Source organism: Schistocerca piceifrons, chromosome 7, assembly GCF_021461385.2.
Source record: "Schistocerca piceifrons isolate TAMUIC-IGC-003096 chromosome 7, iqSchPice1.1, whole genome shotgun sequence".
NCBI classification, from domain to species: Eukaryota; Metazoa; Arthropoda; class Insecta; order Orthoptera; family Acrididae; genus Schistocerca; species Schistocerca piceifrons.
The window spans coordinates 90,149,888-90,176,828 of record NC_060144.1 but is presented as its reverse complement, the minus strand read 5'-3'; the positions used below and the strand labels follow the sequence as shown (position 1 = coordinate 90,176,828).

The 26,941-nt window shown below is 38.8% G+C and overlaps 1 protein-coding gene across 1 annotated transcript in view; it reads left to right on the top strand.

Moving 5' to 3' along the window:
• The window catches only part of LOC124805383 (casein kinase I-like), a 321,183-nt gene that overhangs the window by 272,353 nt on the left and 21,889 nt on the right, over window positions 1-26,941 (top strand). The window contains 1 exon segment of the mRNA XM_047265945.1: window positions 16,089-16,169. Within this exon segment, the coding sequence (XP_047121901.1) occupies window positions 16,089-16,169 (81 nt within the window).

The window sequence follows — 26,941 nt, the reverse complement described above, 5'->3', positions numbered from 1 at the left end:
AGGCTCTTAAGAACTGAAACAATAGGAAAAGTGTCATCCAAATGTTTCAGAACATATACAGGCATTTGCTCAGGAAAATATGTCCTTGCAAACACATCAGACAGTATGTAGAACACCGTAAATAGTGACCTTTTGCTTCATCCTATGTAACTTATTTTCTAGGTAAGTCCCAAGTGACAACGAAAATTATTTTTCTCATCTGTTAATTCTGACTTTTTCACTGTTGAAATAATTTTCTTCAACATACGTTTATCTATTCACGTTTTTATTCTCTTTAAAATGTAAATGCTTTTTGCTTCTAGATATTTCATCTCTCGTGTAGGAGATCACTAGTAGGTAGGACAAAAATATCAGAAGCTTGTGTGACTTTTCATTGTGCCATGAAAACAAAGCAAACAACATAAAAAGATTGAGAAGACATGAAACAGGGTGTATTCGACCCGGGACAACTGAAAGATCCTGTAAAAGCCCAGGAATTTTTTCATCCTGGTGAAAACAGGAAAAAACCCAGGAATTTTTTCATCTGGGAGAAAACAGGAAAAAACCTGGGAATTTTTAAGAATTCTGGGAATTTTTCATCGTTTTAGTTTTCAGTTACATTTTTGTAACTTTGACTGGTAAGAACCAATACTCTAACAAAGAATATTACGGTATCTCGCCACTGCAGAATAATACTGCAGCAACAAAACGTGAACGAGAGAAAGAGAACGAAAATAATACTTAAGTCGCAAAGGAAATGCGCCATATATAACAACAAAACACAGTGCTCATACAACAGCAAAAGTGTCAAAGGCTTTAGGAAGACTGTAGCAATGCTTCATAACAACAACTTGCCTCTGATGAGCGTGATGTCACAACTGCTTACATTAGATTCGTTTGAGCAATTGCGAGCGAGCTCATGCGCATGCACAGTTGAGTTGCGTATGACCAGTAGCTTCTCCCGCTTCTGGCTACAGAAGTGTGACAGTTAGCTTTATAAGAAAGAGCAGCAAGCAGCCAGATGCTACCCAGAAAAAGTTTACAGTCACCCCTAAGCTGCCAGATTCACACGTGCGTAACAAGCCCGGATCTAGGGGCTGGGGGGCAAACTGGGGTATCTGCCTCAGGCGGCAATTTCAGGGGAGGGGAGGGGGATGCCAAATTCATATTCTTGAGGAAAAAGACCTCGTTTCAGAAAGCTCCTAGCATCCAGCGCACATTGGTCTATTGATTATTCATGTGATTATGAAACACATCCCTGTTGGTTTTTGAACAAATTCTAAGTTGATTTCTGAATGCATGCATAGTGTACATCATGTCTCTGCCAGGGGAATCCCCATTGCATCTAGAAATAAACATTCCTGCAGGCAAAAGGGGACAGGGCTATACGAGGTGAGTGGAATAAAGCGGAACAGGTGAATGCCAATCGCTGTTTATGTGGTTGACTGGATTTGTAAATGATCAGCCTTGTTATAATTACTAGCAAAATCCATAGATTCAGACTAAAAGAGTGGAAATAAACGACTAAGAGGAATAACAGGGAAGAAAGATTACATATTATCTTCTCCGAGTACCCAAGAAAATGAAATTTTAACAGAAAATTTTTGGCCAGACCACTACACTTGTAAGGTAGTCCCCAGCTAGCAGCGGCTTAAGTTCTATTCTGGGAGTAGTGTGGAAAACGTAATAACGTCTAACCAGAGAATAAGTGCGGGATAACTAAACTGGTGATTGTGGCAGGGTTAGTGAAGTTAACCGGAGAACAAGTTTTGACACTGGTAGGACTAGTTACAGAATTAACGGTCACAAGAGTGTTTGTTAGAACGAGGAAGGAGAGGAAATGGACATCACACAAATTATGGAAGAATATGAAGATTCCAATTTTATATAAAAATTTCATACTATTACTTTTTGATCTGATGCTTGAGAAGCTAGTGTATGAATGAAATATGAATCATTTACTAACATAAAACTCTTTGCTTTTAGTAAGCCTAATAGGCCTATAATATTGGTACTTCGTGAATTATATTCTCTCGTGCTATAAAAATGACCATTTGTGCCAAGACAGGCTTGTTTATTAGGGGTGTGTTACAATTGCTGCAATATTAGACAGGCCTATTTCGTTTCATCTAGCAGACAGTGACAAAATAGACATAATCAAATCGAGAAATCATACCAGTTGAGGGTACTATTTGTATTAGCAGTTGTTTTTGTATTATGCAATGATATTTCGATTTTTCAAGTAGCAAAACGTTTGACAAACTTTGATGAGGTAATAGGTCCTTTCCCAGAAAGGAATGCATGTCACGCAAAGCTGTAGCAAGATTAGAGAAAAAAAAAATGCTAGGACTTAAGGATTGAAGAAATGTGCACTGTCTTGCCTGTCTCTTGTCTTTACTGCTTTTATGTATCCTATATTTAATTTTATGTTACACAAAACAGTACGTTATCAGCTAATAGGCAACAAAGAGTGCAAATTTCTGAAGAGTTCTTGTTCTCCCAGTTACAAATAATCTCATCCAGTATTAATTGCAAGTTTTTTTTAAGAGGGGCAAGATGTCAAACCGACCAAAATCTGAGCAGGAGAGGTATCACTGCACATTTTAATTTCTATTGTCCTGAATATAGTTTGATGGCACCCATTACAAAATATTACACGTTTGAATTCCACAGAGCGAAATACAGTGATGTACGATAGAAGAATGCTGTGTGAAGAGGAGTGGCACTGCAATTTGGCACAAATAACATGTCTTACAGTTCCTTGAACACACGTTTTGTGTATCAGACTCTTCAGAAAGATGTGCACTGCAAATCTAACATATAGTCCATTCAGCATGAGCAAGTTTCTGGTCAAAAGCGATTACTCGACGTGTGTGTGCCTTTTGTGTCCTTGTGTAAAGCAGCAATCAAACACAATGTGAATGTGTCTATGAAACCACTGACCTATTGACTGCGCAGAGACAGAGGAATATAGTTGATCCAGGGCTGATACACAGAGCAGTCTGAGTTGTAGTGGGGAGGTGGGGAGTCTTCATGTGACCCATGTTTATGTGTAGTGATTTTGGTGTTTCCTCTTCTTTTATTGCTCTCACGTCAAATGAAAACCTAACAGATTCCTGTGGCCGGGAGATATCAAGTGAATTAAAATACATTCACATAATTGCAGAAGGCTAAAATATGTTATTAGTTTCAGATTTTATTGTATTTCCACCTTGCAGAACAATGAAGTTATTTTTGTCGGTTCGCTAAGGAAATTTGGCTTTTGTTAATCTTTTCCACTGAGCGAATCAATTTATTTGAAACGAAGTGTTTAATTCCACACTATTGGCTAGTCTCAACTGTTCACTGCATTTCAGGTGCACGTTTTCATCTTCTGGTATGTACAGCATTATGCTATAATAAAGAACCAAACACGATATAATAGAGTACCGGTACTCCAAGAAAATTTACTTCTGAATTTGGACATACGAATGTGCACTTTAAGCCAAATTATGCATTTTAGTATGGTTCAAGAAATTCCAATGCTCTTGGAGTATCCCCTGATGTCTTGTTTCTTTTATGGCATAATGTAAGATCTTTTAATTTCTTACACGTACGGTCATATGGGGTTCCTGCGCCGTCATAGCTGCGCAAGTGTGGTGACGTCTGTTACCTGTCTCTCTCTGGCAACTACTGAAATGAACCTATTTCTAACAGGTTGCGGGACAATATTGCAAATGGTTGTTTGAAAAGTGTTACTTCCAAAGTAAATTTCCTTTAACACAAGATCAACTACGTGCGAGAATGTACGATGAATTTCTTAAATCATAGAGTGTTTGACTCTCTTTTAAAAATCAACTCTTTGAGGATGACCATTTAGAATAATTTCGAGCCCAGAAGATGAAATTTACCCCGTGTTGTTAAAAATTTGTGTGATGTATCTTTAAAGTGTAACACACGCAAAAAAGATAAACATTATATGTGAAAGCTTAGTGTCTCTTGCAGCTTATTAATCTTAAAGAGCAATATTGTATGTGAAAGCTTTTCTTTCCTTGTAGCAACACTATGTATATTAACTTAAACCATAACTTTTCCTGTTTGTGTGTTCATGCCATTTACAAGTGATGTTGCTATTGGCTGACTACATCACGTGTCCTATGCTCTCAATATTTGCTGTCATTGGCTGGCGTGATCACGTGACATGAGCATGACTGGCTTACAAAAGTGCTGGGAAATTCTACGCCGGTGTGTAAAACCATACCCACTCAAAGGATTGATAAGTTCTACAGTTCCGAGAAAAAGTATACTGTCACTGAACATGGAAAAAGTGCATTTTCATCTGAGAGAAAGTGAATTTTTAACTGGGAAATCTGGGAATTTTCTTTTCTCATGCGCCTATATACCCTGTGAAAGTACAAAATCTGTTTCTATAATAGGAGTGGGCTCGATCAAAATAGGTTGTAACTTCGTAGTTACCAGATGCTACCATAGTTCCTTGTCTCTGCGCAGTCAATAGGTCAGTGGTTTCATAGACACATTCACATTGTGTTTGATTGCTGCTTTACACAAGGACACAAAAGGCACACACACGTCGAGTAATCGCTTTTGACCAGAAACTTGCTCATGCTGAATGGACTTTAGTGTGGTGTGGTGACTGTGCAGAGTGTTGGGTGACATAACAAGTTGCCAGCCAAGAAGAGCTCACTAGTGGAAATGGTCAGTGTTCCCTTGATTTTTACCACGTATATTCTTAGAGACTCTGTGTTTGAATTTAAAAGATTGATGATCAATATTATTGCTGCATACACTACATCAGAAATATATGCAAACAGATGAGACTGAGTGGTGCAAGAAAAAATGACGGCTAGGGACCTACGTCTCGACTGTCCTGCTTTTCTGTTCCTGCCACAACCTAGTAGAAGTTGTATCGTAATTGCATAGCGGAGCTAAATGTTGGAAGTTGTGTTGGCAATACTGATCATGGATTAAGTTAGGATTTCCTGTCTCACGTTGTACTGGTTGTTATCTTACTGGTTTCTTAAATAAATGAAGAATCGTTTATAGAACCTTACGTGGTATAGTGTGGTAGGACAGCACTCTCACCACGAATTATTGGTTTCCATTCAATAAGCTATTTGTATATGAATAATAAGTCCAGTCCCAGCACAAATTTGTTAGTAGTTGCAGAAAGATTACATACCCAATAACTGCAGATATCATTTGTCTAGGGGGTTTACTTCTGTTTAAATAAACTCCACCGGATTGGAAATACTTTTTGCTAAACAATATATCTATTCAAACTTTTTGTTCCAAACTACACTATTTGCTATGTAAGTTTGCACTTCTTAGCATTTTTACTATCAACATTGATTATTTAACTCTGTTATACATCACTAGTTACAAAAGCACAACTGTCTTCCTCCAAGACTGAAAAAGAAGTGGCAGGCAAGCCAGCTTGTGTCCAGAAGTTGCGGGTATTCCCACTTCTTAGCTTCTTTGGTCTTCTGACCTTATACTCTCTAAACATACATACACACCCAGTCCCTGAGTGGAGAAAATCTCCGACCCAGCCAGGAATCGAACCCCAGCCCGTTAGCATGACAGACGGCCATGCTGACCACATGAAATTACTTCAACTCTTTGCTATGGGCTGCTCGGTGTGGCCGAGAGGTTCTAGGCGCTTGAATCTGGAACTGCGCGACCGCTACGGTCGCAGGTTCGAATCCTGCCTCGGGCACGGATGTGTGTGATGTCCTTAGGTTAGTTAGGTTTAAGTAGTTGTAAGTTCTAGGGGACTGATGACCTCAGGTGTTAAGTCCCATAGTGCTGAGAGCTATAGACGCTTTGCTATGGATATCATACTCTTCGCTTTAGATAAACCTTATTTCCGACTGTCTGCCCCGATAGCCGAGTTGTCAGCGCGTCAAGGGGCCCGGGTTCGATTCCCGGCTGGGTCGAAGATTTTTCTCTCCTCAGGGACTGGATGTTGTGTTGTCCTGATTATCATTTCATCCTCATCAGTGGAAGGCAATGGGGAACCACCACTAGAATCATTTCCCTAGACGCTCATGCGGTTGGACCCCTCTGACACGGCTTCACCCATGACAAGACCTGTCATAAGGCAGAACACACAGTTTTTTTATTTCCGATGGTCAATTACGTTACAATAGCCCACCAGGACTTAGAAGTGTCCCCTGGTCCACTTGTCAGTCTGATGAAGAAATTGCATCACTGTCTTGGCTGATATACAACCTTTCTCCCCCCCTCCTATCACAACTCTAGTAAATTGTTCATTCTTACATCCCCCGTTGATTCCCTCCTTTGTCTTACAACATAAATTACATAAACACAAATATCAATTTGTTGCCCAGAAATTTACTATAAAATAATACCGAAGTTAAAACATTTTCTCATATTAGAATAAACATAGCAGTAACTCCTATATCATTACTGATGTTACAAAAGTATTTCAGTTCAACAATCCTGTTCTCTCGTGAACCTTGTAGATTATCTAGAATGAAATTTTCACTCTACAGCGGAGTGTGCGCTGATATGAAACTTCCTGGCAGATTAAAACTGTGTGCCGGACCGAGACTCGAACTCGGGACATTTGCCTTTCACGGGCAAGTGCTCTACCAACTGAGCTACCCAAGCACGAAGCAGTTTGGAAGGTAGGAGACGAGGTACTACAAAATTGTTAAGGCTTTCGTGGCCACTTGTTGACAAACTGCCTATTGGCTTCTGTCTCGGGTTCTTCGGCCGACGTTCATCTAATGATTTTTCTGACGTTTCACCAGCACGAGTGGCTGGCATTGTCAAAGCTTCACCCTCCATTGCCGGTGGTGAACTGGAGCCGAGCTCGCGGGCGCAGACTAAATGTACCTGGCGCGCCAACATCCGAGGGCTTCTCCGCGGTCATTTCCGGTGCGGCTCTCCTCTTGCTACCTGCGACGGTCGTTCGCTGTAGTACGGGAAGCCAGGATCAGTTTACCTTAAGGCTTTCCTCTTTCTTGTTCAAACTGTTCGCGTGTTTTTGTATTTCTACAGCTTCTCTGAACAAGCGCGTGTGATAATGCTTCTCTACAGCCAGAACTTCCGTGTCGGCGAATTTTATTACGTGGTCGGTCTCATTCAGTGCGTGCTATGCCGCGTCCGAGGTACTGGCAGAAGTAAAGCTGTGAGGACGGGGCATCTTGTAGATTATGTGATAGATATCAAGATCGAGAGGTGAAATAAGCCAACATAAAGTATCTGTGTTGTGTGATCAACACAGCCGAATAAAAATGGTTATTCATGGTGAGCATGATATAACACAAAAGCACACTTGTGTGTACAAGAAAGTATATTCTATTAACTATAGAACATATTTTATAAGCATTACAGTCTGTTTAAGTGAATGAACAAGATTTAAAAAAAAAATGAGATTTGCTATTCTCAGACTGTTGGGTTGGGTGACATGTATTGTCTCCTAGCATCATCATTAAATTAACCTCCCTCATTTATCAAGTTTACATATTTTGCAATTCATTATATTGTGTACAAGTACTTAAACAAGCACACCGGAATCGTGAAATCTAATGGTATTAAAGAATTAAGTGACAATCAGTCTAGATGCAAAATTATTTTGCATGAGATATGTTACATGATAATAGTAATTTGTTAGTGTGACCGAATCTCACAACATTTCGTATTTTCAGTAAAATTCCTACCAGATAAAAGCATGTTTGTAGGCTCAATTTATCCTTTTCTCAATATACGGCTTCAAAGAAACAACATTCCTAAGACCAAATAGCTTTCTCAACTTGGGATATACTAATCAGTATGCATTTGGGTGGGGGTTCTCAATAATCTCAAATGGCCCAATGTAAATATCAGAAAACTGCTTGATTTCTGCTATTAGTAATTTCAATTGTTCATGGGATTTCACTGAGACATGGTCACCTACTCTGAATGTGGTAGCCTTTATTTTTCTATCATGTCTGTTTTTCCTAGCTTCAACTAGTTTCTTCATGGTTTTCTTTACAATCTCTTCTCGTTCTTTCATTGATATTAAGGCACATTGTGGAAAGTCTATTAATTCAGAAATAGATTCGCTGGTCCGAGATGAAACGTAATATCGTATGGTGAAAATCCTGTGCAGATGTGCTATAAGCTGTTCATGATGTCCTCAAAGTTGTTTACATGGTCAGCCCAACTAGGGTGTTTGTGACTACATACATCCTGCAGAGTCTCCCTATTTCTCTCATGTACCTTTCTGCTGTGTTTGAAGATGGGTTGTACATGGATATCAAGATGGTTGTTTTTTTTTTTTTTTTTTTTTTTTTTTTTTTTTTTTTTTTTTTTTTTTTTTTTTTTTTCCCCCCCCTCCATGAATGCTTTCCAGGTTTTTGAAACAAATTGTGAACAATTATTAGATAATATGGCTTTTGGTTTCCCTACACTCTTGAAGTACTCTCTTTCAATTTTTATAATGATCTCTTTACTTGTAGCATTTCGAACAGGATAAAGTTTAATTAATTTGGAAAATACATTAACAATGATGAATATAAAACAGTGACCACCTTTGCTTTTAAGTAAAGAACCATAAAAGCCTACAGCTACTAAATCTAATGGCTTATCCGGAATAATGTTCTGCATTTCTCCCTGACATGTTCTGTTACTTACTTTACTTCTTGACATTTGTTGCATGTTGATATTTCATTCCTCACCTTTTTTACTGTGTTATAAAAGTAGATGTTTTCTTGTAACTTTTGTATGCATTTCTGTATGCCACAGTGACCATAACTTTCATGGGTTTACTTTATTAACTTGCCAGAGTCCTCATCTGTTCTTCTAAAGTGTGTTCCCTTAAAGACCTTATAGTATTTGTCAAGTTTATCATACCCTCTTTTGCCTAAACATTCCTTAACCTATTTCCAATTAGGAATAGTATCCTTATGCACTTTTCATCTTGGATTCCCTTCGTGTATCTTATTTTAAATTCTTTTTCTTTCTCTTGATCAAAGATTTCCTCATCTCCTCCTACTGGTAACCTGGATAAAGCGTCAGCTACTACATTTTCTAACCCCTTAATATACACAATTTCATAATCAAACTGTTGCATAAACATTACCCACATGGTTGATCTGTTATCATATAGTCTGCACTCCTGTAAATAACTTAAAGCTTTGTGGTCTGAATACACTTTTATCTTTTGTCCTAACAGGTATGTTTTAAATTTTGTAAACACCCAGTGTACTGCGAGTAATTCTTTTTCTGTAACTGTGTAAGTTCTCTCATGTTTAAGTAACATTCTGCTGGCAAATGTAATAGTACAATGAAGATTTTTTCCAGTCACAACTTTCTCCTGAAATAGTTCTGCTCCTAACCTGTAATCACTACTGTCAGTGTGAAAACAAAATGGTAAACTAAAATCAGGTCTGTGTTAAAGATTGTTCTTACAAAGTTCATTTGTAATTTTCTCTAATGATTTCTGACACTCTTTGGACCAATTCCACATAGTATTTTTTCTAAGTTGCTTAAACATGTTACATTAAGCCATTGTCCATTTATATATTTTCGATAGAATCCACAGATTCTGTAAAAAGATTTCAACTGTTTTCAGTTTCTAGGAAATGGAAAGTTTACAATAGATTTTATTTTTTCAGGGTCTGCACTTATCCCTTTCTTAGTAATGACATGACCTAAAAATTTGAGTTCTAACACACCAAATTCACATTTTTCTAGTTTTAACATCATTCCTCCTCTTCTGAGTTGATCACACACCTTTTTCAACTACTTCAAATAATCCTCCTAACTTGGATTTGACACTAATATATCATTTACATAAATGGTTAATTCTGACACCACTTCATGGTCAAGTGCATAATCTAGTGCTCTTATAAATCCTGTGACTGATGAGTTTAAATTGAAAGGTACTACACAATATTGGTAACATCTCCTGTTGTATAAGAAAGGAGTGTGCTTTCTAGAACTAATTGCAAGAGGTACTTGATGAAAACCCAAAGTTAGGTCAAGGCTTGACGTAATTGGTATTTTTTAAATTTATACAACACATCGATGTTCTCTGGGTGGTCAGTTTCTCTGTATAAACATTTGTTTAACTGTCTGGAATCTAGTACTAATTCGACTTGTCCATTAGATTAATTTAAAATGACAAAGGAATTATTATAAGGGCTTATACTTGTCTCAATGATTTCACACACTCCCATCTTTTGTAATTCTTTCTCCACTGCTACCCTTTCCGAGATTGGAATTCCATATAATTTTGTAAAGAAAGTTTACTGTGACTTCAACTGCAAAGTACATTGGTATCCAATTACTTTACCTGGTATGTTGCTAAATACATCACTATATTCCCACAAAAATAATTTCAAGACTTGCTTTTGGTTCTCATTTAGTTCTCTAGCTTTGGCTACTTTTTCATTTACCAAGTTTTCAAACTCTATCTCATCTGTATCCAAATCTGTGACGTAACTTTCGATGTACTTACCTTCTTTTGTAAATTCAATACTGTTCAGTCTTATTCATAAACGACACATTTGACGTAAGAAGTCTCGTAGCAATGACTTCACCATTGGTAGAGTCATCATTAATTTCTGTCCTACCCAGTCAAATGCTGCACTTACTTTTGTTATCCAAAATATGCCTAGGATAAAATCCTCTGAGAATAACAATACGCCCATGTGACCATGATACTCCTTCAATTTCAAAATCAATAAAAGCCTGACTCTTTACTGATTTACTGTGCCTCCCATTAGCACCTCTTATTTTAATTCCTACTATAGGTAACTCAACAAAATCCTTATTAGTTTTCGGTTTTCTACTTAATGATTCTGATATCCCAGATATTTGACTCCCTGTGTCCACTAAACACTTTCCTTTCCATGATCCTATATGTACATCAATAAACGGACTGGTTACATCAAAGTCAAATTTTTCATTAACATTCTCATGTAATAAGTCATCTTCAATTTCAATAAATCCATCTCCCTTTCTGGTGTCCTTCCTTGTATCATTACTACCATAGTTATATGCTTTTATGCCCCTAATTACATTTTCTTTGGCATGATTACTATTCCTGAATATTTCATTAATCCAACTACATTCATTTGTGCTATTGTGTGTCTCTCCTTTATATTTAAATGATTAGTGGAAAATCTCATATGAGATGTGAAACAAATACTAACAAAGAGATAGAGGGGCTGGCCAGTACTTACCTCAGCTCAGTACAGCCGATAGATACACATAAAACACTTATGTGTTTTATGTGTATCTATCGGCTGTACTCTCCTTTATATTTATCTCCTAACATTTGTGCAATGTGATACTTAATTATATGCCACCATTCTGGATACAAAGTTTCACATATATCTAGTGTTACCTTTCTGAAATTTTCATCATCCTTAGTGGCAATACTGTTAACCCATAAGTTAAACATAAATTGCTCACTATCTGACATTTCATCATCTACTTCCCTAATGCTGTTAAGATTACCTGCTGTCAATTCCCTCTCATTGTTTTTCTTACATGTATTAAGATCAAACAGCTCATAGACTAAAATTCTGGCATCCTTATCATGTGAATTGTCAACCGTGTTCATGTGTACCTCGCTAACTTCATTATTATTGTTTATATTAGTAATCCCTAAAGCTTCTCACTTATACCAATAAAACGTCTTTCTTCACTACTATTATTAATCTCCTTTTCTTCCCAATCAACATCACAAAAATTATCCTCTTGATCCTCTGCACCCTTACCTCCAGTGTACAGATACACATTTAAATCATCTTTACTAGTTGCAATTTTCATTCCTAGCCCACCAGACTCTTCTGTAAGTTCTCTAATTCCTAACACACTTTGATCATTTGAACAACTATTTTCCAGCAAGGTGTCCATCTCAGCCCACTCATAGAATAAATCTAAGTTTAATTCTTCTTCACAGTTCTCTAAGCAATCAGTGTCTTTAAATAACTTACCTTTTGGTTCTTGTTTATTTGTATGACATATATTATTTTTAACAGATACCACATTAATGGGCTAACACTTCTCTTCAAAAAAATTACTCATTCTGTCATTGGTATTTTTCTGTTTAGTTTGGGTTGGCCCTTTCCATTTGTGTATAAGCAGCTCCTACCTTGCGGACCGCCAATGGAGCCCTGTTCAGTTTTTTAACTAAACTCCTGTATAGTTTCCTGTTCAGTTCTCCTCGTACCATTATAACTATGCCACTCCTTTGGTTTATTTCTGAAGTGTTTGTTATCAAATTGATTATGATTATTTCCATATTCACCTTTGTGATGAAAATTGTTTCCTTGTGATCCCTTGAAGTTTTACTGGTGATTTTTCTGATGAGAATCGGTACTTCCAAAATTGTGTGGTTCCTTTTTATCATGTGTGTTTCCCCAATTTGTGTGTCCTGTCTTTTGGAAATGGTGTGGTGGTTTACCCGTTTTCTCAATAATTCTGTTTAGTGTGTCTACATACTTCAAAAACTGATCTATTATGTCATCAGGTCCATAAGCTGACTCCCACTGTAATTCATATGGTAGCCTTCTTTTTAATGCATCGATTTGAGCGAGTTCACCAAAAGGTTTGCTTAGGTGAATGAGTTTCCTTAACTGATTTTTGCAAAAATGCGTCATGCTGCCAAACTCATCTTCATAAACAATCGCTGGCAGTTTAGTTCTACATGTGACTGCAATGTGTGTGGTTGCAATGTTGCCAGGTTATATTATTGGCATTATGCAGTGTTTATGGCCTGTGTAAACATACCGTCACACGATTGTGTTCCTGTTGGTGTAACAGAACACTGAGAATATTTATTTGAGTATTTATTTAGTACTATTTTTACGTTTTGGAGAATGAAGTTTTGTTGTGACAGCCCAGTTTGTAGCGTACCCTGAGCTCTGAGATAGGCTGAAAAGTGATAATTTGTTGAGTTTTAGTGGAGCCATTGAATGTCCTTCTTCTCGTGCAGCACAATATAAATTCTTCTGCCTTTCACATGTGACAACACTGAAGTTTGTGTGATGTCACATATCCTGTGCTATTATTGGCTGATGGAAGAGCAAACTGAGCTGGCACGATCTTGATATAGGTATATGCTAAGCTAAAGTGTCATTTTTATGGTATTTTTTCTTTCATGTTACAAAGAGATACAGTTCAGTATATTAATGATCTCGCCGTAACCCATAATTTTGCTTTGGTACGTTGTACAAAAGTTTTGAAGAATGTGATGTTGCCCAATTAAACTGTTACAAGATTAGAATTTGTTGGAAGTAGGGTATTTTTGTCTTAGATTACATTTAGGGCAAAGTTTTTCATGCAGGAAATGGTCATTTTAAGTTAATGCACAAATCTCAATTTGAAGAAAAAGTCAATATCCAGTTTCATCATTTACTAATATTAGTAAATCACCCCATTAGATTCACGAGGTTTCGATGCAGGAATGGGCAAAATAACAAATTTTACAACATTTTTATTATTTTGAATTGCCTTTTTTTTGCATTATCATTTACACCAAATTTCCAACCGAGCGAGGTGGCGCAGTGATTCGACACTGGACTCGCATTCGGGAGGACGACGGTTCAATCCCGCGTCCGGCCATCCTGATTTAGGTTTTCTGTGATTTCCCTAAATCACTCCAGGCAAATGCCGGGATGGTTTCTCTGCAAGGGCACGGCCGACTTTCTTCCCCATCCTTCCCTAATCTGATGAGATCGATGACCTCGCTGTCTTGTCTCCTTCCCCAACCAACCAACCAAATTTCTGTGTTCCCAATTAAGTGTTGCTTGCCTGTGGACTGCTTAATCACTTCATGGGACTCAAACTATGCATTGTACTGCTATCTCCCTTCTCATTGTTTTGTCTTCACTGCTGTCACCCATTCCTTTCTTCATTCCTAACATCCACCAATACCACAGATTTCTTCAGTTGACTTTAAAATGCAATGTATTATGTAGTACCATGTGTTGTTTGTATTGGTCTTCCCTCAAAGGATTTATGGTGCCCCCATAATCCAGACTTTATGCGTTTACTGCAAACATTTCTTAGCAGCTTGTAAATATAAGACAGTTGCTGTAAAAACATTTAACTTTTATCCATTTTAGCAGGAAATTATTTAATCAGTGTAGTGTGTTTCAAAGAACTGCAACAACACGTTAGTCCATTTCATAAAAAATTTATTTTTGAACAACAAAATTAATAGAAGTTATATGTTATGAGATGTTCATCAAAAAATTGTATGCAGATGATAATTGTTTTCATATTTGTTGATAGTATATGGCCCTTTATTGTAGAACCCAGAACACCTGCCAGCATCTCATCCCGTGTTCCAAGAACCTTTGCATACCATAAGTTCTACATGCTATGGTGCATTGTGCTATTTTTTGTGTTAAAGTAAGCCTGTGGTTTTGAGGTATGCTGTTTTTATGATCAAAGAAGTGAATACAGGTTGTATATTTCCTCCGTAAATGTAATAGTGAAGTTTAAACAATGGAAAATCCAAGATGGAATGTAACAATATTATGAGAAGGAAAGTTGCTACCCACCATATAGCAGAGATGCTGCGTCGCAGATAATCACAACAAAAGGACTCACAATTTTAGCTTTTGGTCATTTAGGGCTTCATCAGCGCACACGAAACACACACGCATGACTGCAGTCTCAGGCAACTGTAACTAGTGGTTTCAGTTGCCTGAGACTGTCGTGTGTGTGTGTGTGTGTGTGTGTGTGTGTGTGTGTGTGTGTGTGTGTGCTCGCATTGTTGACAAAGGCCTTAATGGTCGAAAGCTATAATTATGAGTATTTTTGTTGTGCCAACTGCGACTCAGCATCTCCTCGAGATGGTGAGTAGCAACTTTCCTTCTCATAATATTGTTAATATTGGAAGTGTTTAACTACCGAATAGGCAGTGGTATATGATCATCCAAACTTTTGCTAATGAGATATAGAGAGACAACCTAAATGTAATCTCTGTGCACTTTGCAATTGGAGGACATCCTGAGTTATACTGCAGTGTTCAAAATTTGCCTTGCAGTATTCTGTAACATTGTTACAGACTAAACGACACACACAGTGGAGTTCGCATTCTGTGATTTTGGTCTCTTTAAGTTATTACATGTGGGTTTGTGAAACATTTAAACCATAAAAGCAGCAGAATTATATTCAAAACTTTTAGAGCACATCATTTTGGTAATATTTATTGAAAATGCAGATGTAATTGCATGCAATGCTTTGCCCTGTGTTTTTCTGTAATGCTTTTGCTTGATAGTTCAGATATCTTTTACATGGCTTAAACTTGATAATTAACATATGAGGTGTGTGCTCATGCCTTTTTTCCATTATCATCAGCCTTTATTTTCGTGCACAATACTCTCAGTAGAATACCAGTATATTAAGTATGTCTAGCACTGGTTTAATTATTCTGTATAAAGCTAATCCTAAAATATTAAACATGAAGTATAAACTGCTAACAAAGAATATGTCATTAGCTCTTTACAATTGATACTACCTTACTGACACTTTTGCAGTTGGATTTGGGGATTGTTTGACATTGATGGAAACTGATTTGCTTTTTAAGAAACTAAAGGATTCGAGTCGTACTGTTGGATAAATGTGATTGTTATTTTGTACAAAGGAGTGTTATAGATTCTGTTGAGAGCAATAGAAATTACATTGATGTTCCACATAATTTTATATGTTCATTTTGCTGGTATATAACGGCATAAATAATGTAAAAACCATGCAGTGACGGAAAATTATAAAACCATTATTTTGAGTAATACTTTGTTTTTTAATTTCATACACATGCTTTCAGAATAGGCATTTGTGTTTTGCTGTAAGTCTAATCACAAATATCTTGAGGCATTTAAAGTATCATATATTTTTTCTATGGACATAACTGTTGTGGAAAAAAGAAAATTGCCTGAATGCTGAGGGATAACTAGTTTTCTGAAGCAGATATTAGGAATTCTCTCTTACAAAATTTGTTTACTGTAATTGGAAGTTATTACTGTCTTACATAATTACCAAGAGCGAACTAGTGAGAAGTTTAAATAATGTCAATACAACAAATAATTACACCTTTGTACTAAGTGGAAGAGATTTATGTTATGATTGTTTTCTAGTCTACACCTGTTGGGTCCCTACAGACAGGCCATGAAATAGTGGTATCGCCCAACAGAGATCGCCATGCAACGGCCAACAAGGTAATTGAAACTACTGTGAGTTAAATGAAACGCAAATTTTACATATGTTACTAGTTTTAAAATGTGTACATGCTGTTAAGTTGCTGATACTGTTGCAATTTTTATACATCATTCTCATGTTGATTTCGAAATAACACACGCTTTCATATGAAAATATGTTCAAACTCTATTAAAATTACACCACTAATATAAATTCTCTTACACATGTGCACGTACACACAGACATTTTAGCCCCCCCTCCTCCCCTACTCTCTCCCCCTCTCCCACTCTCCCCCTCTCCCACTCTCCCACTCTCCCCCTCTCCCACTCTCCCCCTCTCTCCCGTCCCCCTCTCTCCCCTCCCCCTCTCCCCCCTCTCTCCCCTCCCCCTCTCTCCCCTCCCCCTCTCACCCCCTCTCTCCCCTCCCCCTCTCTCCCCCTCTCCCCTCCCCCTCTCCCCTCGCCCTTCCTTGTATTCAGTGTGTGTGGAGTAGAGCAATTCAGTTGATTCATTGTATCCATTATCCATACTGGAATTACTAAATTTCATGTACTACTGTCCCATTGTTTGACTACCAGATTGACGACTTAATGTGAGGTACTGATGTAAGCACCCCTAGTATTAAAAAAAAACAATTAACTACTCAAAACATACAAGGCAATAGGTCATGATGGAATTCTGTTTAGGTTTTATAATGAATTTGTTACAGAATTAGATCCTTTCCTAACACACATTTATTGAGTATCACAAATCCAGGTCAATTTTGTTTGTACAAGGTGTGCAACATTGCTTCCGCCATTTGGCAATAGGTGGAGACAACAGTAAGTATCGGTCGAAAGAAAGAGATCGCAGACATCAGGCAGTTAGCTTGGACCTCGGCCAACATAACCTCATTCAAACATTAGTGGATTTGTGTCTGCATCATAAAGTTGTTCTTGATTGAAAATGTCAGTTTATGAGCCTAAGTCTCATCATTTGCGGGAGGTGTTACTGTTTTGTTTCAATATGAAGAAAACAGCAGCTGAGTCTCATTGAATGCTCTCACGTACGTATGGTAAGGACGCTATTAGTGAAAGAATGTGTTGGGAGTGGTTTCAACGCTTCAGGAACGTTGATTTTAACGTCGTAGACCGGCATAGTGGTGGAAGAGAGAGTGTTTTCGAAGATGCAGAATTGGAGACATTGCTGAGTGAAGATTCGCGTCAAACTGGAGAATAATTGGCACGAATAGTGCGAGTGACACAGCAAGCCATTTCAAAACGTCTCAAGGCCATGGGCATGATTCAGAAAGAAGGATCTTCTGTCCCGCGTGAGCTGAAACCAAGAGACATTGAATGGCATTTGTGTGTTTGTGAACAGTTGCTTCAGGGGCAAAAATGGAAAGGATTTCTGTATCGCATTGTAACCGGGGACAAAAAATGGGTTCATTACGATAACCCTAAACACAAAAAATCATGGAAATATCCTTTCCATGCTTCCACATCAACAGCCAAACCGAATATTCGTGGCTCCAAGGCCACACTCTGCATTTGGTGGGACCGGCTTGTCGTCGTATACTAAGAGGTGTTAAAACCAAGTGAAACAATCAGAGGTGCTCGTTGTCGAACCCAATTAATGCGTTTGAGTAGAGCATTAAAAGACGAACGGCCGCAATATGGCGAGAGGCACGATAAAGTGATTTTGCAGCATAACGCTCAACCCCACAGTGCTAAAGAGGTCAAAATGTACTTGGAATCGTTAAAATGGTAAGTCCTACCCCACCCGCCATATTCTCCAGCCATTGCTCCCTCTGACTATCACCTCTTTAGATCAGTGGCACTTGGCCTGGCTGACCAACACTTCCGATCTCATGAAGAAGTCACAAATTGGATCGATTCGTGGATTGCTTCAAAAGATGAAAGATTTTTTTGACGCCGGATTCATACGCTGCCTGAAAGATGGGAGAAAGTAGTGGCCAGTGATGGAAAATACTTTGAATGATACATGTGTAACCAATTTGTTTCATTAAAGCCTCAAATGTTGGGGGAAAAATGGCGGAAGCAAAGTTGTACACCCTGTAAAATGGGTATGAGTGGATGCACAGAATTAGAGATAAATATCACTGATATCAGTCTCCTACAGGAGACGTCCCTAGAGGAAACGAAGCTTATCTCAAAATATTTTAACAGATTCAGATAAAGCCATTTGTATGAAACATGGCATACTTTAATATTGCATGATATTGTCACTTCAAAACCGTAATCAAGTCTAAATCTGGAGGTAGGGTTGTCAGTGAAGTACAGCAGTTAACACTGAAAGCACATTTATTATGAACACAAACGTACAGCGAGAACAGATTTGAACACCTGGATGGAGAATGCTGCTATTTATACATACATCGAATATACCTGAATTGTGTCATTTGTATAAACATCAAATATTCCAGAATATACAAACATTCCCAACGTAAGATATTTGAATAATTTCCCTGAAACAACAAACGCCAAATAGCAAATAATTGCTGGTGGTCAGGTTTGAACTGCCGATGCACAGCATGGCAGCCAGCTATGCTTACCACTTCACCACACTGCAAGCACCACAGCGTGTAGCATTGCTCCCTGTCCAAGAAAAACAGGGACCCACTGTTTCAGAAGTTCTTACCAATGTCGATACAGCACTCTGGATCTAGATCTTATCGATGGTCCTCTGGACCACAGCACTGGTCAATCCTCGTGTTCTGGCTGTGTTGTCACATCCCTTTCACTATGATAAGCATCAAAGTGAGTCTTCAGTTTTCTTGGACCTCCTGTCGATCTGTGCCTCAGGACTGTAGTATGACTATATATGGAGGACATGGATGATGTCTCTTCGGTTTCGTTTTCTTGACGAAGGGTCATAATCCTCAACTTCCTATGCGAGTCTGACAAGAGACAAAGGATACGATACAGCTCAGCATACCACTTTTGTAAATTTTCTGACAGTCCCACTTCTCATACAGGCTTCAAAATCCGTACAAAGTCTTCTGGTCTGTATCTCACTGACCATTGTTTGGTGTTATAGTGCTCTTGGGTCTTTCTCGTGGGCATCCAAGTTCCGTATGACAGCTGCCTTGTTTCTTTGGTCCTGGTGCCTTATTTCTGGGGTCCTGGTGACAATGTGTTCCATGTAGTCACCTCGAGTATCATCTGATTGAAACAGGAACAGTGTATCAATTGTTGTTTCAGCCTCATGACTGTTGAGCAGAAAGATGGGTGTGAAGCCTGTGGTGTTTTACTTTGCTCTGATATTAAAGCATTCTGTGAGGCAATTTGTCTGTTAGTTGTAGGGAGCTGTCATCCTGTGGGTTCTGTTACAGTGTGAAATTACCTGTGATATTAGCCTCAACTGTAAAAGTTTTCCACAATCAGAGATTATCAAATGTGGTGCTCTGTGCTTCAAAATTATGTCTTCTACAAAGAACTTTCCAATTTTGGGGCACATCTTTGGTAACAGCATAGTGGATGAGGTAGTCTGTGCAAGTTGTTATCTGCAGGTTTGAACCTCCATAAGAGATTTATCCCATTTGCGCTGCTGCATGCTGGGCACCAAATGCCCTGGTGTTAGCTGCTGCAACACCTGCTTCTGCATTGGCATTTGTAACAGTGGCTTACTAGTGCCTCACAGATAGGTAGAGATGTGGGCAGTGATACTTGTGTCTCTTATGTATCCCAAGTAACTAGATGTTGGAAAATCACAGAAATACTTTAGAATAGCTGGTCGTAGATGAGCTGTCGTGACAAGTAACCATTTCTGCCCTATTGCATCACAGTTTGTCATATACAATATTTCATTTATTAATTGCAATTATCCTTTAGTCAGTTCCTCCTCTTTCAAGGCTTCAGTGGTTCTCAGCAGCTGCAGTTTTGCCTCTGTTCTGCAACAATGTCACATAATTCAGCAACGACTGAGATTATGTCCATGCAACTGTGTTCTGCCAAAGGATTCTGTGAAAGGCAGTTAGCATCCTTACGCTTGTGTCCACTTAGAGTGATAAATGGTGGTCTGTCACATTGACTGGTTTGTCAAATACATCTGGAACTTGGTGATGGCTGAAACAACTGAGTTGTTGAGTAGTTTATTTCGACCTTAGACAGTGCTCTGGAAGTGCAAGCTATTACTTTTTCAACACCTTCCTGAATTTACACTAGAACTGCATCAATCCCCTAACAACTGGCATCGGTGTGAAGGTCTGTCTCATCAGGAGAATTGAGAGACTCCCTGTAGTAGCTCTTGTATGGGACATGGCTTGGTACAGAAGCCCTTTATGAAACACAGAAAGTATAAGCACATTCCGAGAAAAATTCTCACATCACAAATATACCGAGGAGTGAGAAAATGTATGATTTCCTCTTTATTTTATCTGGATCAAGGCAGATTCCTATCACCATTGAACTAATATTCCAAAGCTTTTTGTTTCTTGGGTGATGGTGAAGCTCTTTTTTGGATTCAGTCAGAAGCATTCAGTCTAAACACACTTCAGCATGGTTATCAGGTGGCTTAGATGTTCTTCAGAGTCCTTTGATGGAAAAAATGGTGGTGTCATCCAGGTAGCAAAGACACATCACCTGTTTAAGATGCCAGCTTGTCCATCATACGTTCGAAGGTGGCTGGAGTGTTTACGCGTTCCAAATGGTATAACTTTAAACTCATAGGCTGTTAGGAGAAAATGAAGGCAGGCTTTTTCTGGTCGGCCTTGTCAGCCTTGATTTGCCACTAGCCTGGCTGTATGTTCATAATTGAGAAATATGTCCTTCCTCTCAAGAAGTCTAGGGTGTCATCATTGCATGGCAGTGGATAGGCATATTTCTTTGCAGTTCTGGTCAATCACGACGAACACATGGAAGGACCAAGGACACTCTGAAGGTTCATTGATGACATTTGCGGCATCCTTCTCCACCTCCTCCAGGATTGTATGTTGTTCAGTTGGTGACGCACTATGTGAGTGCTGGCTAATTGATGGATGATCTGCTGTGTTGCTATGGTGTTTTATGATGGGCTGCTTGGTCTGCCTTTTCTCTAGTCCAGATTTGAAAAATCTGAAAATTGAAACAGAATTGTTGTCTCTTGGCCAGGCCATATCCTATCGGTAGTTCAGTAGTAGCTTCCTCCTATGCGTTGTCTGTAATGGTAGCAGAGCACAACTCTTCAACGATAACACCAAGCAGGCCTCTCCTGTACTAGTTTGGCACTTCTTACGTAAATACCTATAGGGATTAATTGTGGCTGCTTGTGACAGTTAGTAATCCCTAGTTCTCCTTGACCATCTACAATTCTTACAATCGTTGCTGACGTTTATGTTCCTTTTGTGAGACTGGGTAACTTTTTCAGTTCACAAAAGTATCACTGTTCAGCTGAGCATGAAGATTGACAACTGGAACTCACGTTGTTGATGATGGTGGGATAACAATATAAAACAAAGATGATGTGACTTACCATACGAAAGTGCTGGCAGGTCGATAGACACACAAACATACACACAAAATTCAAGCTTTCGCAACCAACGGTTGCTTCATCAGGAAAGAGGGAAAGACGTCAGGATGTGGGTTTTAAGGGAGAGGGTAAGGAGTCATTCCAATCCCGGGAGCGGAAATACTTACCTTAGGGGGGAAAAAAAGGACAGGTATACACTCAAGCACACACACACATATCCATCCGCACACACACAGACACAAGCAGACATTTGTAAACGCTAAGAGTTTGGGCAGAGATGTCAGTCGAGGCGGAAGTACAGAGCCTCGACTGACATCTCTGCCCAAACTCTTTGCCTTTACAAATGTCTGCTTGTGTCTGTGTATGTGTGGATGGATATATATATATGTCTGTGTGTGTGTGTGTGTGTGTGTGTGTGTGTGTGTGTGTGTGTGTGTGTGTATATACCTGTCCTTTTTTCCCCCTAAGGTAAGTCTTTCCACTCCCAGGATTGGAATGACTCCTTACCCTCTCCCTTAAAACCCACATCCTTTCGTCTTTCCCTCTCCTTCCCTCTTTCCTGATGAAGCAACCGTTGGTAGCGAAAGCTTGAATGTTGTGTGTATGTTTGTGTTTGTTTGTGTGTCTATTGACCTGCCAGCGCTTTCGTATGGTAAGTCACATCATCTTTATTTTTAGATATATTTTTCCCGCGTGGAATGTTTCCCTCTATTTTATATATATAGTAATTGGAAATGGAGAAAGTAGTTTCATGCTGTTATTAAACATTTTTATATGAAGGATTGCACTACTGCACAGATCAAAACAGAAGTGGATGAAGTTCACATGGACTCTGCACAATCGGATCACGGGGTCCTGGATTAGATTCCTGGCTGTATCGGGATTACCTCTGCCCCGGGCACTGGGGTGTTCGTGTTGTCCTTGTCATCTCATGAACATTTGAGATGTGGCGAGTCTGGAAATGGAAAAGTTGGGAACCTGTACAGGCGCTGATATTGAGTAACCCACAAACCAACATCATCAGCTTCATAATCATGGAAGGCTGTTTACTTTTGGAGTAATGAATTTAAACATAGTCGGAAAAGCACCGAAGATAAGCGCACTCCAGCTGTCCAATTGAGGTCACCACAAAGGAAAGCATTAACAGCATCCTTGATGTGGCAATGCAAGAACACTGAATTAAAATTCATGAGATTGTTCAGACTGTAGGCATATCAACTGAGTGAGTGCATAAAATCCTGTCTGGAGAATTGGCTCTGAGGAACTGTGTGCAAGATGAGTTCTAAAATTGCTCGCAGCCGACAAAAATTGCATCGTGCACAACATTTCACCACAGTGTCTGGCAGTGTTTAACCACAATCTGCAAGACTTTTTTCACTGATTTGTGACTGTTGATGAAAACTGGATTCACGGTTACACATGAGAATCAAAACGACAGGTCAAAACAATGGACAAAGGCTGGTAAAAGTGTACCAAAGAAAGGAAGGACCATTTTTGTCAACTGGTAAGGTGATGTCCACAATTTTTTGGGATTCCCAGGGAATAATCCTCATAGATTACTTGGAAGAAGGCAGAACCATAATGAGGCCCTATTATGCGTCATTTTTGGATCGTTTGAAACTTGTGTGGGCTGAAAAAAAGAGCAAGATTGACATGCAAAAAATGTGCTCTTTCACCAAGATAATGCATGAATTGGGCTTTGAACTGGTTCCTCATACACCCTATTCACTAGACTAGCCCAAGAGTCTTATTCCTGTTTCCCAACCTGAAACTTGGCTTGCTCGGAAGAAATTTTCATCAGGTGAGGAAGTGATAGTTGCATTAATATGAGTATAGTTTGGTCAGAACCAGGTGTGTATCCCTCAAAGAGACTATATTGAGAAGTAAGGTGAGTTGTTCATGAAAGAAACTTTTTTCTTCCTTTTTTGTCAGACTCATCGTACCATCCTCATAGCTTTGTTAAATTGGAGCTCTGTCTTCCATAGTCTATGACAGCCCGTGATGCTTGCAAGAAGTCCCTTACAGGAGTGACATTATGACTACATCCTGTTAAATGACAAATTTGAAGGATTGTGTTCTGTCATTGATAGTTATGCTTCCAATTCATATTTCTGTTGGGTGACATACAATCTTATTTGAATCACGGAACATAGTCTTCTTTAGCTGATGATGATAATTATACAGTTTACAGAAAAGCAAGCCTGAGTCGGTTAGTGCCCTGACAGATTAGCCTTTTGATGATGTGGATGAGATTTATTGACATCTTTGTGACTTGTCAATGGAGGATTTTCATTTGTGGTGACCTCACCTCTACATATAGGTAGGAATCTTGTTGAGTTTTCCTGAAGTCATCTGCAGGGTGAGCAGCTGACGCCTCTGTAAGGCAATGGTAACGGCTACTGTGTGTTAGGAAGTGATCTTCATTCCACAGGACAACTGTAATAATCTGCTGTTGACAGGCATGAATAAGACTGTTTTGACATTTGATGTTTCGCAGTGTTATAGTTGTTGAGCACTCGTCCTCTCTCTCTCTCTCTCTCTCTCTCTCCCCCTCCCCTCCCCCTCCCCCTCCACAGTACCATTTAAAGTATCCAGAGTTTCCACAGTAAAAAAAAATCCAGCATGTTGTTTTCTGTCCTTCAAATGTCCCTATTTCTGAAAGGCATTGTACTTATAAGAGGGTTTGACTGTACCTGCATCAGCTAGATGCCAGACAGTTGCAGCATAAGTCATAGTCGGCAGAGTATGTTCGTCTTGGTGCATAATAGGGCCAGTAATTTTCTCAATATATGTAAACATTTTATCAAATAATATCAGAAAATCTATCAGATTATTTGTTGCTGTTGTGTGTGGGAAAATATTGTCATTGAACGATATTAATGAAACACTGAAAGGTTCGGATAAAATGTTCTCTTGGTGTAGTGAATGAATGGCGGCTCCTTGTAAATGTGCATAAATGCTATGTAATGCTTGCAACAAAGAAAACAAACCTAGAAGTATAAGATTTGTGATGATCTTGAGCATGCAACATATCTTAATTAAGTAATTAGGGATATATTGAGAAGCAATATCAAATATAATGATTTCGTAAAATTGATTTTAAAGAAGGTGAAAGAACAATTATTTACACAGGTACAACAATTAGGAAACATTATAACATGTGTTTTACAAAGTATCTATTGAAAAATAAATATTTTTAGCACATACAACTCTAAGTGTTATTGTACATGTCACATTAGCTGTGTAGAGTAAATGATCAAATACCCCACTTTCAACATTAATGCCTTTTGTACTCTTGGGAGAACATGTTGTGTTGCTTGTCTGGATGCCGGTGCATATTCCGTAATGAGGGCAGCAGCAGCCCTGAGTGCAACCAAGCAGTTCATCATTTGTATTCACCATTTGTTTGCACACCTCAGACTTCATCCAACCCAATAAACAAAGCTCTAGTGGCTTAAGGGCTGGCAATCTTGATCGCCATTTAATTGTGCTACCATAGACAATCCTGCAGTCAGGATAAGTGCGGTTGATCTGTTCCTCAACATGTGGAAGTGTGGAGGGTCTCCGTCATACTTGGAAGTACTTTGCATCTACATCCACACACATTCTCTACAAACCACTGTATGGTGCGTAACAGAGAGTACCTAGTATCACTACCAGTCCATTTCCTTTCCTGTCCCACTCGAAAATAGAATGAGGGGAAAAATTATTGATTAAAGGCCTCCATATCAACCATAATTTCTCGCATCATATCTTCATGTTCCTTCAGATGTTTCTCAGTTGAAGTCACTTTCACTTGCTTCAACATCCACGTCTTGAAAACTTCCATAACTGTCACTGAAATTATCGTTATTTCCTAAAAGCTGCTGCTCCATCTCTGAATCTGATAAATGACTTATTGTCACCATTGCAAAAAGTCACTCACTAACACCCCAGCAAACTTAGATGAAAAAGGCACAGTTTGTGGATGCTTCACAGCATACTGTTGATGCACAAATGAGTGAAAAATGTTTATAACTGTCCCAGAATACACTGTGTTGTCTGAAGAGGCAGATCAGTAACTCATCATTTCCATTGGCTCTCAACCACAGAACACAGCAGATGGATATATCCATCCAACCCATGGTGAATTAGCAGAGTGTGGACAATTTATGAGTCATTCCCACTTAAAGGATTCATCCAACCTGGTAGGGATATCAAACAATTCAACAGTACTCAATATTGAGTCAAACAAGTTTTTACACACAAGCTACAGTTTCCCAAAATACTGCCAATAAAACATATGGGCATTCATGTTCCCTACTACCAACCTGATGTGCTACATTTCATATTCCTTTGCAACATTATGCCTAGGTATTTAATCGCTATGACCATGTCAAGCTACACCTTACTGCTGTATTTGAATGTTACAGGATTGTTTTTCCTACTCATCCGCGTTAACTTAAATTTTTCTACATTTATAGCAAGCCACCATTCATCACACCAACTAGAAGTTTTGTCTGAGTCATCTTGTATACTCTTACAGGCACTCAATGATGACACCTTCCCATACACCACAGCGTCATCAACAAACAGCTGTGAATTGCTGCCCACCCTGTCCATAAGGTCATTTATGTGTATAGAGAATAAAAGCAGTCCTATCACACTTCCCTCTTGCCTTAGAGGATAGTGTACTGGGTTGTCTTACTGACAAAGTCTTCAAGCCACTCGCATATCTGGGAACCTGAACCATATGCCCATACCTTTGTCAACAGTCAGCAGTCTGAATGCTCAAAGGAATGTTCTCTAGGTGTCCAGCACACAAATTTTCCAAAACATGCAAGTAATTCTGTCCTGTCATTGGCTCTTCTAAAATGATTGGACATACTAACATGTGCATTATATGTATTATATCTTGGTAACTATTGACAATAAGACATATGTCCATACGAAGTCTTTTGCTTCAAATGAGCATTCTTGTCATATCCCTGAGTACTGACTATTCCCCCTGGGACATGTTGTGTGGGTATTTAGATGCATATTAAGGCTTCAGTCTGTTTTTTACTAAGTTCATGCAAATTAGTACTTTGATGACTTTCTTGCAGTGTCACACTTAAAGTTAATAGCATCTGGTTTGAAGCATAATGAGTCATTGATACCAGAGTCTATTGCTATTATGTTCTAGTGACAATGCTTTTGAACATATGTTTGAGGTTAATGCACAATGACATGGAATGATGACGGTAACAAAGAAATTCCCAGGGTTGGCAAGAGCTTATAACTTAAAGAATAGTTGATAAAATGGAAAATTGGAGATGAACTTAGAATAATCACTAGTAAGTGATGGGGAATTCAGTTTCATTTA